The 21,001-nt window shown below is 31.0% G+C and overlaps 1 protein-coding gene across 1 annotated transcript; it reads right to left on the minus strand.

Annotated features, from left to right (window-relative positions):
• Positions 1 to 295: 295 nt before the first annotated feature.
• LOC129950828 (uncharacterized) lies at positions 296 to 11,598 on the minus strand. The gene is made up of 5 exons (XM_056062748.1): positions 11,571 to 11,598; positions 6,635 to 6,713; positions 4,353 to 4,509; positions 3,781 to 3,968; positions 296 to 3,708 (listed from the first exon to the last, which is right to left on the minus strand). The coding sequence occupies exons 1-5, from the start codon at positions 11,596 to 11,598 to the stop codon at positions 324 to 326; spliced, it is 3,837 nt and encodes a 1,278-aa protein (XP_055918723.1). The 3' UTR covers positions 296 to 323.
• Positions 11,599 to 21,001: the final 9,403 nt, after the last annotated feature.

Here is a 21,001-nt window from a genome sequence, read left to right on the forward strand (position 1 = left end):
ACTTCTCCAGAAATCTATAACTTCAAACCTCTTTACTGACTTATCTCTCGTTGAAATTTAAACACTTGAGGACATATTACAACAATATAAAAATTATATTTACATTAGCTAAATATATTATTTATTTATTTAAACAACAATATGGCCAACATAGCCGATAAAAATCAACTTTAAAAATTTCATCAATAGAACTACCATTTTTTGTAACTTCTTGAGAAAAAAAACCTTTATCAATAAATACAAATATTTATGATAAAATAACATTTCTAACATTTCTATTATTATTATTTTTTCGTCTTTTATGAAAAAACATGTTTATTTTTCTATAAAAGTCCTTTTTCACCAATTTCAACTGAAGGAATAAGTGGAGGCCTAAAACCGTATTCGACTCTTAAATTTCTTCGAAATTCCGGACTTCGTTTGATATTGTGGTTTTTTTGGGAAGTGGCACGTTTTTCGGGCTTATTCCATGGATATCCTTGATTATTATCGAATGGTATTGGTCTATTGTAGTCGTCCAGTAAAATAAACTCAATATCATCGGGAATGGTTCTGTAGGCATCATGATCGCCTTCATCTACAGGTGGTGGAACAAGTTCAAGGAAATCTTCAAGATTGAGTTTGCTTTTATTCTTATGTGCGTCGACTGCTGCTTCTGACGGAGAGATGGGATAAGATTGTGTTTTTACTGTAGCTTTTTTGGCTGCGGGTTTTTTCGGTGGTGCAGGCTTCTCAACCTCAACAATCCTTTCAACTTCAACCGGAATGTGTTTCTCAACGATCTTCTCCACCACCTTGTCCACTGGATAGGGCACGTGAATGGGTTTTTCGACAATCTTCTCAACTGGATAAGGTCGATCTATGTATTGATGAACTGGGACCGGTACTGCAACGGCTACGGGCACTCGAACTGCATAGGGTCGATCGATAAAATGGTCAACCTGAACAGGGTACGGTATGTGCACCGGTCTGTCAACAATTTTTTCCACCGGGTATGGCCGATCGACAATCTTTTCTACCACTTCCCGCACTGGATACGGAACGTTTACTGGCTTTTCCACAATACGGTCGACGGGCACGGGACGCTCAACGATTTTCTCCACAATTTCCTTTATATGCACTGGATATGGCTTCGGAACAAGTTTCTCAACTTTAACCGTATTGTATCGAACGAGTTTTTGTTGCTTCTCGTATTGTTGTTGGTGTTCCTGCTGCTGTTTCTGTTGTTGGTCTTTTTGCAGCTGCAACAAATGTTGCTGGTCTCTTTGTGTCTGCTGCTCTTGTTGGTACTGTTGCAGCTGTTGTTGCTGTTTCTGCATCTGTTGATGATCTCTTTGTTGTTGTTGGACTTGCTGAAATTGGTGCAGCTGTTGATGTTGCTGCATTTGTTGTTTCTGTAGTTCCTGTTGTTGTTGGTCTCGTTGCTGCTGCTGAACTTGTTGGTATTGTTGCATTTGTTGCTGCTGTTTCTGTTGGTATTGCTGCAAGAGCTCTTGCTGCTTCTTTATCTGTTCGAGTTGCTTTTGTTGGTATTGTTCCTGTTGCTGTTGTAGAAGCTTTTGTTGATATTGCTGAATTTGATGTTGCTGGAAATATTCCTGCTGTTGGTTAAGGTGCTTTTGATGATCTTGAAGATATTGTTGTCGTTGCTGGTAGCTCTCTGGCATAACAAGACTTTCACTCTGCAGAGAATCCTCTGGCTGAACGACATTTATTGGGTTCTTCGATAGCAAGGGTGGTCCTGATGGTGGATAACTATAGTACACATAAGGTTTGGTATGTCTAACTTGCTGTTCTAAAGATTTTTGTATCTCAATCAAATTTTCTGGTTGATTGAAAATTTCAGTTGCAGGAGTTGTTGAGTAAGAACAATCACCATTCTTTAACTGATCTTCGGTGCACAAATAAGTCGTTTGTGTGGGCCTTGATAAACCTTGACTGTATTTTTCCGGTTTTGGTGTAATCCAAGGAGGAAAATCAGCTCCAGGCTTACGATTCCCTCCAGACTCAATGAGTGAGTTGTTAAGGACTTTTTCATGTGCAGAATAGACATAAGTGTGAAGAAGACTCTCTGGTCTTAAATTTGTAGAATATGCTTCAAACAGTTCTTCGATAGGCTTTTCTTTCTTGATTTGACTTTGGATATTGTTCTCACTATCATCACCTTTGACGCTTTGTGGTGGTGCTTCATCATCGCTAGAACCAGCAGAATAAATACTGGTATGCAAATGGTTGTTCGTCTTCATTTGGTTTGAATTTACTTTACCGCTGTCTTTGGTATCGGATTTCTTGTTTGGTGTAATCCAGGGTGAAATGTTGGCTGGAGGCTTAGGAGCCTCTGATACGGCATTTGTAACTGAATTAAATGCTTGAGCAAGAGTCTGAGGTGTAACTTCCGGATATGGTACAAACACAATTTCAGAATTAGGAGACTTGCCTTCGGTATTTTGACCTGTTTTAGGAGGTCCCGTGTCTCTCGACTCGGAAGTGAATCCTGCAGAATAAATGTAAGTATGAAGTTCACTTTCAGGTTTAATAGGACTAGGCTGAGACTTAAAGTTTACTTCAGGACTCAGTGTACTCGAGATCAACTGAAAATGATTAATGCCTTTAAAGTTATTAGCTTGTCCAGAACTTAGTTGTTGTGAGGGCTTCACAAATTTCCCCTTGAAATGCTTTAAGAATTTCCGTGAAGCTGCTTCTGAATCAATTCGTACTTCATTGTGATCGAATTGTTTTTCGACTTCTTTCTGGAAGTCATCAAGCTGTTTCGCTGGATGATAGGGTATCTTTTGTCCGAAATCTTTTGTATTTTCTCGAATGATTTCCTCACTTGTTTGTGTTCCTGTACCAGAATAATAACCTTCACTGTTACGAATTGTGTTGGGACCATCATATGGCAGAGATTTTGGTGTAGGGTAAAAAATAGCTCTTGGTGATTCATTTGAGAAGGCCACTATATTATCATCACCTGTTTCGGAGAGTTGATCGACATAATCTTCAGTTTCTTCACCGCAATTACCTTCGCAGTTCAGCGGATGTATGTGGAAAATGTTTCTCGATTCCATCGGAATTACTATTTCGGATGGAAGTTGAGATACTTCAGCAGCGCTATTTATGTCAAAAACATCCTTATTTGTCATAACACTTCCGTTTGATTTCTTTTCTTCACTGGCTACGGCCACATTTGCAGGTGTTACAGTTTGTGGTGCTTCAGTTTCAGGTGCTGTTACGGAAACTGAGGCAACAATCGGGATTGGTGTTTCCGGGGCAATTGTTGATGGTGGGACAATTGGTGATGGTGGAGCTATCGTCAGTTTTGTCATCTCAGCAAGAACTCGTTTATTTCGATTTGTTTCTTGTGGAGTAATATTTTCTCTCAGCGGCATTGTTGGAATTCCATTTGATTTTTTTGATTCAGTGGAGACACTCAAATGGAAAACATTTAGAATTCCTTGGGGGAATATATTTGAAAAAAATGACTTCCACGAAGAGGATGGCCGAGGGCTGTTATTGGTTTTTCCTCCTTCAAGATTGAGCTCTGTTTCCGCAATATCCTTCGCAAGATTATGTAATTCTGTCTGGATGAATTCTTCTTTTTCCACTGTTGCTAAATCTAGTTGTTGTTGTTGTTGTCGCTGTAAATCTTCAGATTCTTGTTGATCGACAAAATAATTATTGCTTTGGTCTTGATTTGTTGTTTCATTCCTAAAAAAAAAACAAAATTATAATTTTTTTTCAAAAAACTTAGTTTTGAAAGAAAAGAAAATTGATATGTACCTTGAAACTTCATTGCTGCTTAATGCATGTACTATATTTTCGAATGTAAACTTTGTTTTACCTCTAGTAGGTCTTATGAACTTCAAATCATTTTGCTCATTTTGTTCAAGATTAAATGATTTTTGGTTCAGCTGGTGTGAATTATTTGGTAAAATCAATAGGTTTTCTGTAGCTAAATTTGAAACATTCTGAGGAGGAAAAGAATGAATAAATGTACATAAAAACATTGTTTGACAAACATTGTTTGTTATTATTTTTGGATAGTATTCAAATTTAAGTTATGAATTGCAAAAAGCAGGCATTAAAAAATATTAACCAGATATTAGAAAGAAAGCATGCTGTAATACTTATTTTTAAATTTAATGTCTTCTTGTTGGCTTTTGGTTAAAAATGTTTGTCTTTTCTTTGTTTTCTGAATTTTGTGTGTGTTTTCATTTACATTTTTAATCTTGAAACCGACAAATAATCGATACTTTAAAATCTTTGTAACATTAAAAGTCTGTTCAAGTCTTCAGAAAGTTATTTTTTTTTCAAAATGAGAGGATTTAAAAAGGTTTTTTGTTTGTATTAACTTGAACCTCGGTTGTCTCAGTTTCCCGGGTGGTTGTATTACCAAAGGGTGTTGATAAGGCGGGAATTTGTAATGATTGTTCAGTTGCATTTTCTGCAGCTAACAAGTGTTGAAAAGAAATCAACAAGATAGTTGCCACTCTAAGATCCATATTTATTCTGAAATTGAAAAAGAAGTGTTTGTTTTATTAGTAATCAAATAATCTTGAAAGAAGTTAAGGCATATAAAAAGGATATTTCCAACTTAATAAAGACTTTCTATGTTTGTTTCTTAATTCTAGCACTCGAAGAGGCGAGAGATCTAATTTCTAGCTGAAGTTATACAGAATATTATTATTGCTAAGAAATAAAAATATCATCTTATCAAAGTTATGCTCCTTTTTTATTCAAAAATGAAGGCAACATCCTTTCAATAAGAACTTTTCACAAAATAGAAAAAATTAATTAACTGTTATTAATAAGGTTTTTTAGTATTCTTGAAGAATTGTATCATTTTCAAATGCAAAAATATTTTAATGATTCGAAGTACATATTAATTTTTAATTTTTTAGAACTATTTTTTGATGTAAAGTTACTGCACTTTTATACAACAAGGACAAATACTTTATGTTATTTGAAAGAGTAAAATTATTTTTAATTTTTATTGTTTAAAATAATTGTATTTGATCTGACAAGTTTTGTATCTTCGGTCAATGCTAACCTTTTGAAATTTAGATCCATACATCTTCTACGCATTGGGTTATATTGATCAGAAATTTTTCTTGGAATAATTTTTTACACAAAATAAACCCTTAATATTTATGCAAATTTTGTTATTGATTCTCTTAAATGTTTTACTATCATTAATGGTCGAAATTTTAAAAATTGATTAAAGAATGAAATTTTAATGTTACTTAATAATCTTTGATCATCATCATCAATAACATAATGATTTGGAAAATTTTCATTTTTAACTTATAGTTGGAAGACATTGAAGACATTACAATCGGTTCGATTTGTTTAATTGAAAATTTTATCATTTCTATACGTTTCTAGGTGCCTCGATTCTTAATCCATCTATTTTGGAGAGATATAAATGTGCATTGCAGAAAAATTTGTTTAGTGGTTTTGTACTATACAAATACAACATAAAGTGTAAATAAAAAAAAAACTAAACACACATATTTTAACTTTAAAATTTTACGATCGAAAAATGATATAACCTTGACATTCATTTTTTTAGTTAAAAAGTAATGATTTGGTAAAATGTATAGAAAAATTTACAATTTATTTTATTATTTTTATTTAAAATAAATATAAATATACAAACAATTCTAAAAAAATTTGTCATTAATTGATAGTTATTTAATTTAAGACCAATGATAGGTACTAACTCCAAACTTATTTCATTGTACGCAAAACAATATTTTTACCAATTAGTAAACTTTTGAGAAAATTCAAATGAACACATGTTCATAGTTTTTATTGATACAAGTTTACAAAACAATACTACTTATTTTGGCTTAATGTCTCAAATATCGAAAGGCGGATTCAGACTTTCAATCAGGGAGGTGATCGCACACTTAACATAAAGGTGAGTTTTTAAGCAAAGCTTAAAGGAGGCTGAAATATTTAAATAACATAATGTGTACCTTAACCTTACATTTACATATTTCAAGGGATAAAGTGTCACCTTTAGTTTTAAGATTATTTTAGAACACTGTTGCCCAGGATTATATTGACGACTCCTTAAATATGAAAACATTCCAAGATTGCAACAGAATTCTAAAATTCTAAATATTATTATTATTAGAAATACATTTCATTCATTTTTATTTTACAACTAGCTAATAAAATGTTTACAATAAATTAAGAATAAAATAGTTGTCATCCTTTAGCTTTAAAGCTAGTGTTGAATGATACATAGCGAATTTAAATTTACATAAACTAAAAACTGTTGTGGGGTTATAATCAGTGCTGCAATAATACTAAATAATAATAATAATAATAAGCTTACATACAAAATAGAAAAATAATTAGAACATATGTATTCATATAAATTAAGAGAAAAAGAAATGTAGTAAGAAGCTGACTCACTTTTTGTACACCAAAGTTTCTTTAACAAATATTATCTATATCTACAATTTCAGTTAGTTGTGAAAAGCCAGTCTTTTACTTTTTTTAGAAAAGGGTTTACATTTTGAGAAGTTCTGATAGATGTTAATAAGTTATTAAATGAAATGCACCGACAGTTTAATAGTAAGAGAAATAAGTTTTATGAGCAATGGGAATATTGAAAAGATGCATATTATTTATGCGTAGATTGTGTAACTGCGAGTTCCTACTTGGAATGTTCCAATTTTGCTTGAAAAATTCTTTCAGTACTATAAAAATGTAAAGGTGCATCAAAGTTAGAATTCGCAAATCCTTGAATAAGGGCCAACTTTCAGTTAATCGATTTTTGTTGCAAATGATTCTTATTAGATGTTTTTGAGCAATCAGCTAGATAAACCATATTGTAGTTTGGAGTGTGCAAGCCTGTAATAAATTGAAGTTAAAACTCTTTTTGAGCAGAATAGTTTTAACTGATACATTTTTCTAGTAATGATCATCAAATAATTTTGTATATTAAAAAAATGGAAAGATCAGTCAATATTAAAATCAATTGTAAATCCTAGAAATTTAAAACTGTGAACTGAATCAATTTTGAAACAAGAATCGGAACAAGAACGAGCTGCTTGAAAATTAGGTCAATCACAACTATGTAAAGGAAAGGTGAAATGTCTACAATTCGAATCATGAAATATAAAATTGTAATTGCAAAGCTGATGACTAAAAGTTTCGAATGACATTATTTTAGTTTTTTTTTTACTATAAGGATTAACTTATTATTAACAGAGACCCAAGTTCTTAGAATTTCGAGATCTTCTTCAATTTGGATGTTACAATTATGTTCTGAGTTTGACTAGTAGGTAAACGATATACCATCCGCAAAAGCCGTAGGAAGGCCATTTCACTGCAACCTAAAGATAGAGTTAATATAAACCAGAAAAAAACAAGGGTCCGAGTGCGGAGCCCCGAGTTCTCCAGATTTTAAATATCGCGCTTCACTCATAACACTATATTAACTACTACTTTTTGAACTCTTATGACTTTATGAACTAAATATGACTTCAGCCATTGAAAGATAACTCATCTAAATCCTGCATTATAAAATTTATTTGGCAGTAAATCATGATCAACTATATCAAAGGCTTTAGTCATATCAATAAAAAGAGATATAGTCGGTTTATTATGATTCAAGGTGCCATAGAGTTGACTGCAAAGTCGAAGAATTGCATCTTCGGTTGACTTTCCAGACCGAAATCCAAATTGATTTTCGCTAAAAAAAAACAAGGAAGAAGTAATTCTTTTTACTTGCGACATATAGGAACTATATGGCAAGTTTTGCATTCGTGCAACATTTCAAACACGAGATTTTAATCAAACATGATATTACGATGGTAGGGAAGTAAAAAAAGTGTGTTCCGCGATTCCGTCCGGTCTGTTTTGTCTGTCTGTACACGCTCCTACAGCCTAAACCATTGGGTCGATTGAGTTCAAATTTAGAAGTTAAGGTTTTGAGCAGATTCGCGTGAGTCGTTTTTTTCACCCCATACAATTTTGTTCGTCAAAAAACGAAAATTCGAATTTTCCCTAAAACAAACGGATAGATTTTTTTTTAATTTTCTCTAAAATTGTATTTTTTAACTTGGCTTCTTTTTATAGGAAAAACATATTTTTGTATTGCTCAGGAAAGATGTCCGATCCGAATTTTCAATTTTTACCAAATATCTTGTAGATTTTTTTTTTTATAAAAAAACCGAATGTTGGATTTTTATAAAAAAAACTACTGAATGTCGAAAACAATATTTTCTAATAAATAAAACAAGTTTGAAGACAATATTTTTAATTTTTGAAAAGCTATTTGAGTCGAAAGTACGATTTTACCAAGTTTTAGTATTTTTTTTGACTGAATGTTAACAAAAAATTTTTTCAAAAAATTAAAGTAGGTAAAATCCAATATTTTAAAGTTACGAAGAGATATATGAGTCGAAAGACAATTTGTCCCAACTTTTATTAATTTTGTTGTTTAAGTTTTTTATTTTTTGTAAAAAAAACCTGTCAATTCAATTTTTTTCAAATTTTACCAAATGTTAAAAACGTTATTTTTCGTTTGCACAAAATTATTTTAAATCATTTTTTATTCGTAAAATTTTCGAGGTGACAATTTTTGTTTTTCAGTGTTTTTGATTTATAAAAAAAACCTTTAATTGGATTTTTTTCCAAAAATATGTTGGTTTGGTATCACGTAACAATATATTTATACATAATATAAAATTTAATTCGAGTCTCTAGTGTCATTTTTTCGTATGATATTAAGGGTTAAACAAAATGTTCACCTTTTTCTTTAACTGCTATGGTAAAAAAAACACTCACGAAATTTTCTTGAGATGCCTTTTTGCTACTTTTTGCATTATTATCTGTGTAACAAAATGTATTCGAAGGCGATATCTATTCTGGTTCATGAGCTATGGACAACGAAAAAAATGTACGTATACACGCACACACAGACATCTTTCTAAAAATCTTTTATATCGACCTTAGGGACCTTGATACGTCTAGAAATGTCAAAATTTTCAATTCGACAAATCAAACCCATTATAATAACTTCCTTTTGGAATTTAATAATTATCCAAGGGGGGAAGGGGGTTCGTAGCGATCTCCCACCATTGCAAACATCTCGATCGAAAATAACTTTAACTTCAATTGTTTGTTGCATTGGTTTTGTAGCTCTAAAAATGACGATTGCAAAAAATATCATTTGACAAATGTTTTACAAAGTTATCAGTGTTGGCCATAGCACAATTTTTTCTCTTTACTGAATTTTAATTCCGAGAATTCGAAGTAATTAATGAAAAAAAATCGATTATATAAGATTTATTTCAATACAATAAATTTAAAAAAAAAGTTATAAAGCTCTTTAAAAAATTATAATATTTGTATTTTCCTTATCAAATTTGAATTGCGTAGTCAAACGTTAATTTTAAGAATCAAGCTTAAGTTTCAAAATTTGTAGTGATTTATTTTTAACATTATGAAAATTTAAAACAATAGATGTTAATTATCTCAAAAACTTCTAAAGTTTTTACAGAAACATGTTTTGTGCTCTATTTTCAGGATTTTTAATATTTTGGTCAGACGAAATAATTTTTGATACATGGTTGATAACTGTTTGTAAATTTAAAACAATTCCTGTTTTTGAATTAATGCAATTATTATAATAAGGCTATGATATATTTTTTAAGTATTTACATACAATAAATTGAAGAGAAATTAAAAAAAAATTGTTAAAAGACTTTTTAGTTTTCTTGCTAATATTTGTTAATAAGTAGGGTAGGTTTAAATAAGTTTGTATAAAGAAGAAGTTTTTAAAGCAAAATGTTTGCTTTTTACGTAAAACGCTAAGACCTTCGTACAGTTTTCGAAAAATCGATTTGTTTGCTTAATCCTAAATTTGTCCTAAGGATCTCAAAAATATCCCGGATAAAACCTTTTAGTAATAAACTTTTTTGTCCAAATATAATACAAACTGTAATAGTACTCATGATTGTCTGGTATTCAAAACTACAAACGCTTTTATCTTCATACTGCCTTTTTTAAGTTTCAAAAAATCGAACAAATTTTAACCGATTAACTTGAAGTCTCGAATATATCTTTTTGAAAGCAAATTTTCAAAATTAACGATATTTTTAATAAAACCACATTTTTGTAATTTTAAAATTAATCCCCAAAAAGGCCTACCCCTTATTTTTGGCTTACAGAAATTAGTGGGAGTGTTCAGTAGTGGAATTGACTTAACAAATAATATTAATTATATTTTTTTCTAATTTTTTGAATAATACTTTCTTATGGTAATTTTTCTCTGTCACTTTTTTAGGTAATAAACTAACTTTAACGCTTATAAATAACATAAGATCTATGTTTAGTCTCCTCAGCAATAGAAGGGTAGATAATGAATATGACTCCTATATGATCAAGACCTTCATATATTCTATCATAAAAAATGATGCTAATTTTTATATTTTTTATTACAAAGAAGATGAAGGTTAGTAAATTACCATGATAAAGTATGGGAACCCATATTGCAAAAAAAAAAAACATAGAAAAGTTATAGGAGAAAGTTCAATCAAAAGAAAGTCACAAGAAATTAAAAAAAAAAGTATAGCATATCAAATTTTCACGACCTTGAATAAAATGATTTAATGTCTTCCTAATTATTGGTCCATTTTATTCAACAATAATTAATTTTTTAACAATAGCTCCCAAGTTTGTCTTTAGAAAATTAAACATTTTAATAGCACGAAAATATCAACTTCTTTTTTGAAAAATTTGAATCCATAAAAGATTCACTTCAATTTACTTATCAATAAATCAATTTGTGTATAGTTGTTATCACTTAAAATGCACGCACTTTATATATTAAACCTATATGATGCCCTTCAATTAAAACACTTAAAAAAATTAATTATAATTTTGATTTTTGATTGATATTTTTCTTATTCCTATAGTAAATAACTTTAACTTACATTATTAACAAAATAAACTTAAATTAACCGCAACACGATGAGCTGTTACAATTACACTGAAGTCACATGTTCCAACGGAGCCGTGTTATAAGGCACTTTCTCTAAACAATCTTTTAGCGACTTTACCTGAGACTTCACCTGATAGTCGCTGCGACGCGACGACGCGACGTAGACGTAGACGGACACGGAGCGCGAGTTAGTTGTTTGGTAAAGGAATTGTCGCAATCGGCGTTGTTGTTCGATAGGAAGCTGGATGTGGAAACGATACGATAAATAAAATGCAACAAATATTTTCCTGTTTGCTTATATTTTTCCTCATCAAAAAATAATAATAAAAAATAAATAGTGATGGGTGTTGGGTATGCATTGTGAGCTGCAAGCTTCAAGCACCAACACAAATTGGAAAATGAATGAAGCCAGGTTTTCAAGATTCGAAAACTCCATTAGAACGTTCAATAAAAGGAAACCCGTTTTTTATGATTGGCGAGTAGTTTTGTTATAGTTAAAAGACTTTCACTTTTGTTTATGCTGCTGAAGCTGTTACTGGTGCTGGTACTTGCTGCTGGTGCACCAAAAGGAGTGTCGAATGTTGGTGTATCCAAAAGATACAACCTGTATCATTGCTTGATCTTATGGACATATTTGCCCTGCAACAGCAAAACGAAGGAGATACGATACATAGGTAAAATCTGGAACTGAACTAGTACAGGTTCATCCTACACTGAGATCGAGATGATGAAGTTCAATGACAGACTTCCACTTCCAGACATTTTATACCTAACTCTATTATTAAATCGTGTTTTAAGGAAAATTGTCACTTTGAATTAGTTAAAGATTTAATTGACATTTTTGTAGACAACGAAATACCAATAAAAGTCTATTTAGCTTACAAACTTACAAATATGAAAATGATAACGTTTTTTGTGATACAGGAAATCTTATTTTTTGTTAACTTATAGCTTCTTTGGAAACGAAACGGACATCTGTTTGAGTTGGTACTCATTTATCAAATATGTTATTTAAATTAAATTCCAAATTTGTTAAGCGTTAAAAACGACACTTGTGCATAAGAAAATTGTACATCAATTTCCGCAACCTTTTTCAATAGTAACTTTAACCCAAGAATATAAAGCATTTAGAAAAACAATGTTAACACTAAGTTTTGGCATCACATTTGACCGAGTCGTTGTTATGTTAAATAATGCACACGATCCCAAAGTTGACAAACAAAACTTATTGGGGTGCCAATTGATGATAACGACATTTCTTTTTGGTACAATATAATAATTTCAGAGTGTTTTTATTTAATATATAAAATTCTCCTGGAATGGAATGGAATCTCATTGGCTGTTGGATGGAGGCAGGACAGCTCATTCAATTTTTAAACTGCCACTAAATAAACAAAGTAACCAAACGTGGTGTGAAATGTAAAAAAAGAATCATCCAAAGCCACAGTGCTGAAACAGTGTAAAATTATTATCATCTTCATGAATGCACTACGCCACACAAACATTCACTTGAGGCGTTGAACAGGACAGGTGATTTCAGACAAAAACTTCTGAAAGCAAAATATTCTCCAGATATTGTTTATATGATAAAACACCGTGTGTCGGGTCAGCTAGTACATTTATATTTTTGAATGTATAGTTTGTGTTTAATTATATTTCCCTTATTACAACAATTCAAATTAAGAACTTTAACTTATCAAACAAGGAAAAGAAAACGAAACAATATCTCGATAGACAACAACCAAAAGAAATAATTAATAGGAGTTCTATTTTAAATAACTCAAAATAATACCGACATTCGAATTCCGACATAAAAACCCAACAAGAAAAAGAAACATAATGATAAACAAAAAAAAAATAACTTATCTCATAAAACCTAATTTGATCAATTTTTCTAAGCATATTCTCAATCCAACTAGCCACCGTGAGAAACGAAGATTATACCCCCAAAACACCAAACGAAACAATAAACATCAATGAATATAAATATTACACAAAACATTTACACATTCGAAGAAACCACCAAAACTGACTCAATATCGCAGGAACTTATGCGATCTTATAATAAAACTCTGAGGAATAAAATAGACGATTTCATAAATATAAACCATTTTCATGCTGACCCACAAAATCCATACAACAAGTTGGAAAAACTGTAGTTTAAGAAAAACTGATAAAGTATCAATTGATACTAAGGAGGTCGTTAACAAACGAGAAATTCTTAGAAAAACAAGCTATCTTACAGAAACAGAAAAACAAGAGCTGAAATACAAAATTTATCAAGAAACTAAACATTTTATGAGTAATGAAAACGAATGGAAAGTATTACTGAAACAAAGAAATAAAACCAAGAGAAACATTATTGTCATTAACGAAACACCTACGAGTTTCTTTGATAACTATTCTATTCACACAATAAAATTGCTTTGGACCTTGACCACTTTGATAGTGATAACTGCAATACATTTCTTCTTAATAAAATGGGCGTATCATCTTCGATTGATAGTTAAAGAACTGAAAAAAGTGCAGGCAGTGATGGAACCAAATCTGAAATGCTAAAATATGGAAACGAAGCTCTGACACCAGTAATAACAAAACTTTTTAATTCTATTCTCAAACACCGACGAAAAAAACAAAGATGACATGAATAATTACAGATCTAAAAGCGTTATATCGACAATCTAAAAACTCTTCTCGAATATTATTATATGCAAAAACCAAGCAAGAGAAAAATCAAGAATCAGAGAAGGCTTTTTAACCACTGGCCACCTTCAGACAAACAACCAGCTTATTGAAGAACAAAACGATTTCCAAAATCCACTTAACCTCTATTGTATCGACTTTGCAAAAACTTTTAACATTGTGGAACATAAAAGCATATAAAGCAATAAGAAATCAAAAGATTAACCCTACCCTTATCAGGACGTTCAGAAACATATATGAGAATAATACCGCTAAAGTAAAGATGGACAAAATAGGAAAAGAATTTAATTTGAAAAGATAAGTTTGACAAGGTGACCCCATGTCACCGCCAATAGAAGATATTTTCCAAGACTGGAATTAAAAATAAAAAGATAACTTCCCATCCCGTCTGTCGATTTGCCTTGCTAAAAAATGTTTGCAGGTTTTCGTGTTTTGTTAAAAAAAATTGTCAGTTGAATTATTCTTACAAATTTTAAAACTACCAACAATATTTTGCATATATTGAAACAGTTTAATTTGAAAATCTATTTTTGTTAATTTTAGTCCAAAACCACTTTTAATCAACTTTAGTAGCATTTCTTAAAAGTTTTTATTTCTTACATAAACATACAAATTGGATGAATAAAATTAATTTGAAGTCAATATCCTCTATTGTTCACGAGATATCGGGTACCGAACGTCAATTTTTAGCTAATTTGCGTACTTTTATGTAGATTTTATTTATTAAAAAACGGACTGTTGAATGTTTATAAAAAATTCACTGAATATTGACAACAATATTTTTTATAAGACAAAATTAGTTTCAAGAAATAATCTTAAATTTTTGAAAACATATTTGAGTAGAAAATCAATTTTTATCAACTTTTATAATTTTTTTTTAAGGTTTAAGGCAGGGACCGACGCACGGGAGCGATAACCAAACACCTATTTTTAATAATTGTCATCATTTTATTTAACAAATTCTGTAGATCAGTAGGGCTTAGAGTAAAAACAAATAACAAGATCTAAGACTTAAGATTTACAATTTAAAAGGCATGGTTCTGTTAACTTTACGAAAAAGAGGCTGGGATGCGACCCACACTGATAACTTCCCATCCCGTCTGTCGATTTGTCTTTCTTAAAAGTTTGTCAGTTTTTACCAAATTTGCGTATTATTTTTTGTAGATTTTGTTTTTTATGAAAAAACGGACTGTTGGATTCTTATATAAAAATTACTGAATATCGAAATTAATATTTTCTGTGAAATAAAATATTTTTAATTTTTGAAAAGCTATTTGAGTCGAAATTAAATTTTTACCAACTTTTATACCTTTTTTTAGGTTTTTATTGTTAGTAAGAAAACTGTCAATTCGTTTTTTCTCAAAATTTGTCCTAATGTTGAAAACAATATTTCTTATAAGTAAAAATTAATTAGAAGCTATCTTCTCAAATTTTTGAAAAGATATTTAAGTCTAAAATCATTTTTACCAAATTTGTTAATTTTTTTTGGCTTTTAATTTTTTGTAAAAAAAACTGTCGATTCGATTTTTTTTCAAAATTTAACTGAATGTTGACAACAATATTTATTGAAAGATAAACGTAAATTAAAGCCAATATCTCAAAGTTTTGAAAAGATATTTGAGTCGAAAATAAATTTTTACCAACTTTTATTAATTTTTGTTTAGGTTTTAATTTTTTGTAAAAAAAACTGTCAATTCGTTTTTTTTTAACATTTCTCAGGATGTTGAAAACGATATTTCTTATAAGATAAAATAAGTTTGAAGCCTAAATTTTAAGTTTTTGAAAAGATATTTGAATCGATATTCAATTTTTACCAACTTTGAGTAATTTTTTTTTAGATTTTTATTTTTTATAAAAAAAAATTGTCAATTCGATTTTTTTCAAAATTTTATTAGATGTCAAAAACATTATTCTTCGTTGCACAAAATTGTTTTGGAGATGAAATCATATTTTAGTCGTAAAATTTTGGAGGTGACAATTTTTTTTTCAGTTTTTATGATTTATAAAAAAAACCGTTAAATGGATTTTTTCCAAAATATATATTTCTTTGATATCACGTTACAATATATTATATAAAATTCAATTCAAGTCTCTAGCGTTTTTGGTTCGTAAGATATTTAGGGTTAACCAAAATGTTCACCTTTTTTCAAACTGCTGAGAGCCCTTTCTGCATCTTTCTGCTTTATTATCTGTATAACAAAATTTATTTGAAATCGATATCTCTGCTGGTTCTTGAGCTATGGACGACGAAAAAAACGTCGCGAACGTTCGGACTTACGAACGTACGTACACACGCACGTACAGACATCTTTCTAAAAATCTTTTATTTCGACTCTAGGGGCCTTGAAACGTCGAGAAATTTGACAAATCGGACTCATTACAATGACTTCCTATGGGAAGTTAATAATGCTACAATGAAAAGAAATTAAATCTTGAAGCAAATCGAGTTTTAAATAAAGAAAAACTAAACTTGAAAACCATAATCGAAGAATATATGATCTAAGAATCTTTTAAAAAAAAAATTAACAAAAAATAGAAGCCATCAAAGTAAACATAATTATGATGATATTAAGACTATTCTTGATCTGTATGTTTGAGTTCTTGAAAGGTGCACACCATTCAATTGATAGCATTACACACTCTGCACTTCAAATACAGTTGAAAAATAACATATGACGTTAGTATTAAAACATTAAAAACCCAATGTGCTTATTTGACCTAAAAAAATAGCACACGCTTTCAGATCGCATTTCTAGGGAGATGAACAAATGATCCCAAAATAAAGGAAAGAAGGAGGCGTACAGACTCATATCTATATCCTTCCTTTTTTATAAAAGGCTACCGATATTCTTACAAGTAACCAAACAAATATTTTAATAACAAACAACTCTTGACTCCTCTGCAGTCAGAATTCCAGTCTATACATAGTTGGGTAGCAGCTGTGCTTAATGTGTCTGATGACATAAGATAGGCTTCAGACAAAAAATGTACTACTGTGATAACCTTACTTGACTTTTCAAAGGAATTTGATTGCGTGAATTCTAACCTTCTCAGTATCAAACTGACTATTTACATTAACTACTATATTAACTTTACTTATTCATATTTGACCGATCTTATGCAAACTGTATCTTATAATTGTAAACTGTTTTTGTTCACTTAAACCTGAAAACTTCCCTTCCGCTATATTGAATAATTTCATAATTGATTATGTCAAGTCGAAAACTTAGGATTGATCTCTGAAAAAAGCTTAACTTATCTAAGGCTTGGGATGCCTACGTCGAAACTGTTGTAAGATGTATGCTTCGTTCAGAGGACTATTCGTAATAAGATCAATTCTACCCACTGAAACCATAATCCATTTCCTCTGCAAATGTCCTGCTTTGGCAAACACCAAAATAAAATGCTTTTTAAAAGCATTCTTTCAAGAACTTGATGAGCTATCTGAGACAAAGATTAGAGACCTAATCTTTTTTCTCAATGCGACAAAATGGCTCTAACATAATCGCTATGAAGCTTCTCTATCAATCTATCCCTTTCAAACGAGTTTTTGGTATCAAAACGGCGCACTACAGCGCTAATTCGATCTCAGGCTAGGTTGCCTTGAGATCGCCATTTCTACCTACCTACCCACTCATATTAAATTAAAGTCACTATATATATAGTTCTTTATATGTAGGTACAAGCTGTTGTTTTTCAGACCTTGCCTCTCATTCAGCTCAGAAGTTAAAGGTAGCTGTTAATGCTACTGCTCGATTTTTGACCTCCATATAGCAGGGGGGCCCAGGGTGCTAAATCGGGATTAACTCGAGCATCAAAGAGACATATTGGATTGCGAAGCTTAGGTGATAGGAAGATAAGAAGAAATGTCATATCATAAATACACTTCCATCGATGGGGGATGCGGCTATAAATTTTTAATTAGTTTTTAAAAAAGGAAAAAAAAAAACTGTTCCATAGACATACTTGAGCGCGTCAGATATTAATAGCATCCATGTCCTACGTATTTTTGAAAATATGTGTATGTTGATCTGATTGTTTCCATGATGGGGGTTGTCGTCGTAAGGGTTGAAAACGGAAAAAAAATGAATCGAGCGCGTCAGATTTTCAAAGGGGATGTTAATTGAAAATAAAAAAAGAGGCTGGGATGCCACCCAAACTGATAACTTCCCATCCCGTCTATATCTATATATACTAGTATATCAATTTTTACCTAATTTGCGTTCTATTTTTTGTAGATTTTATTTTTTATGTAGAAACGGACTGTTGGATTTTTATATAAAAATTACTGAATATCGAAAACAATATTTTCTGTGAATTAAACAAAGTTTGAAGCCAATATTTTGAATTTTTGAAAAGCTATTTGAGTAGAAAGTAAATTTTGACCAAGTTTTAGTATTGCTTTTTTTTAGAGTTTTATTTTTTGTAAAAAAATTGTCAATTCGTTTTTTTTTTTCAAAATTTTATCGAATGTTGAAAACAATATTTCTTATAAGATAAAATTAGTTTGAAGCCATTATTTCAAATTTTTGAAAAGATATTTGAGTCGAAAATCAATTTTTACCAACTTTTATCAATTTTTTTTAGGTTTTTATTTTTTGTAAAAAAACTGTCCATTCGATTTTTTGTAAAAAAAACTGTCCATTCGATTTTTTTTAATATTTTTCAGAATGTTGAAAACAATATTTCTTATAAGATAATAAGTTTGAAGCATAAACTTCAAGTTTTTGAAAAGATATTTGAATCGATATTCAATTTTTACCAACTTTGAGTAATTTTTTTTTTTAGTTTTTTATTTTTTATAAAAAAAACTGTCAATTCGATTTTTCTTAAAATTTTATCAAAAACATTATTCGCCGTTGCGCAAAATTAGAATTTTGGAGACGACAAATTTTTTTTTTCAGTTTTTTTGATTTATAAAAAAAATTGGATTTTTTTCAAAAAATATATTTCTTTGATATTACGTTACAATTTATTATATAAAATTTAATTCAAATCTCTGGCATTTTTGGTTAACCAAAATTTTCACCTTTTTTTCAAACTGCTATGGTAAAAAAAACACCCACGCAATTTTCTTGAGAGCCCTTTCTGCATCTTTCCGAATTATTATCTGTATAACAAAATTTATTTGAAGTCGATATCTCTTCTGGTTTTTGAGCTATGGACGATGAAAGAAACTTCGCGAACGTACGAACGTACGTACACACGTACGCACAGACATCTTTCTAAAAATCTTTTATTTCGACTCTAGGGACCTTGAAACGTCGAGAAATGTCAAAATTTTCAATTTGACAAATCGGACCCATTACAATAACAATAATAAGGCTCTTATGTAATAATCTGACGATTTGGATGTGACCCAAAATCGTGGCCATTATTATAATATGCAACAAAAACATAGCCCGTGGCATGATGGTTAGTGCGATGTACTGTCAAGCGAGAGGTATTGGGTTCGATCCCTGCCTATGCCACCTAAAGTTTTTTCACGTGTATTGCCTCTTGCGAGGAATTGACAAATTCTCCAAGAGTGACTCTTGTCATGAAAAGTGCTTTCTCAAATTTGCCGTTCGGATTCGGCTTAAAACTGTAGGTCCCTTCCATCCCTGACAACAGTGGTCCCACACAGGAATGGTTGAGAGTTGTCAGTCACTAGGCCCTAGTTCTCAAACGGACTGTTGCGCCACCCAATTTATATTTTGTATTTCTATAAAGAAATATCTCCATTTTGAAATACTTGAGCGCGTCAGATTAAGATTTGTATGATTCATTTATAAACCCTAAACGCGCTCTCTCATAAACAGACGATTATCTGGAGGGATTCGCCGAATCCGACAATGGCAAGAATTTTTGTTTGTATTCTTTCAAATATTTTAACTTAACAAATTAAAAAGCTAAAAAAATAGCATGCAGAGAAAGCAGTATATATTCTTTGAAGTTTTATATATGAGAAAAAAAATATAAATTTAGTTTGAGAATTATTTTTTTAATCATCATCTTTGTCGGTAGAATCATCTTCTTCTTCTGACTTGATTTCATCTTCAGATTGTGTATCTGTAACAAGAAATTATGAGAGTATTAAACCTAATTCTAGAGTATCCTCAAAAATATCTGGTGCTATGACTACAAATCATACGCTTTTGGAAATTGATCACCCGCAAACCAGGGGTGGAATCGGGTAAGGTGATTTGTGATAGGTGACAGTCAGAATCAACAAATTCGGTCTGTGTAAGGTGATAGTCACCGGTGACAATCACGATTTGGTGACTTTTTCTGGTGACAGCTCTTTAGTTGTCACTTTAATTGGAAATTGAATTTTATTTTTAGTTGCTGAAATTTCAAGACAATATGAATGTTTTTGTGCCTTTGATTTTACATTCTGAAAATTCTGAAAATGAAAATATTAATCATAATAGAAATGTCCGGCTCTTCAGGATTAACCTCCGCAATAAAATAAACATTCTTGATCTTCCAAGTCCAAAGTAAGTACGCATATGTGCTATATATGTGGTCAACACACATTCCCCCTATTCTTCGATTAGCCGTGACTTTAAATTTTCTTGGAGGTGGTGGCTACCAATGGCAAGTTGGCGTTGACAGGTCAGCTCCAATGGGCCAAAGTACTGTGCCCATACTGTGAAATTGTGCCCACTTACAATTAAATTTAATCAATGGGCTTCAGAAGCAACAAAAATGTTCTCCTACGAAAAATATCAAATTCCTGGAGGTAGGATTTTGTTTCTTAGTAAAAATAAACTAATTTTATTACTTGATTTTTATTTTATTATTTGTTTCCTAGTAATCGTCTGCATTGATGGGAGTCATATTATGATTCTCCGCCCTTCGGAAAATGAGCATATGTATTTCAATAGAAAAGGAAGACATAGTGTAAACGCTATGATCTCAAGTCAATTTTTTAATTCATTAATTTTTGTTGCCTAGATCTTCAAAGAGAACAGAACAATTCTGGCAATAAATGCAAAATATGGCGGGAGTGCTCACGAAAGCACTATATGAAGACAGAGTGCTTAACGAGAAAAGTTAAATGCTGACTATTGCGCAGGCAGAACATCATCGTGGCTACTTGGCACATCAAAACTTATAATTACATTATAATCCGGATAGCTTCAGATCGGTTTTTGAATACAACCACTGAAATTGTAACAAACGTCAGTGAATTTCTTTTAAAGTGATACCAAATTCTAAACAAAATTTGGTGATCACCTTACACAGACGCAAAAATTAGTTTGATCACTTTTTGTGATCACAAAGGTGACAATCAAAAATCACCTTAGCCGATTCCACCCCAGATCATTTGGTATTTTTGGTTGACAA

Source organism: Eupeodes corollae, chromosome 1, assembly GCF_945859685.1.
Source record: "Eupeodes corollae chromosome 1, idEupCoro1.1, whole genome shotgun sequence".
In the NCBI taxonomy this organism is placed as follows: Eukaryota; Metazoa; Arthropoda; class Insecta; order Diptera; family Syrphidae; genus Eupeodes; species Eupeodes corollae.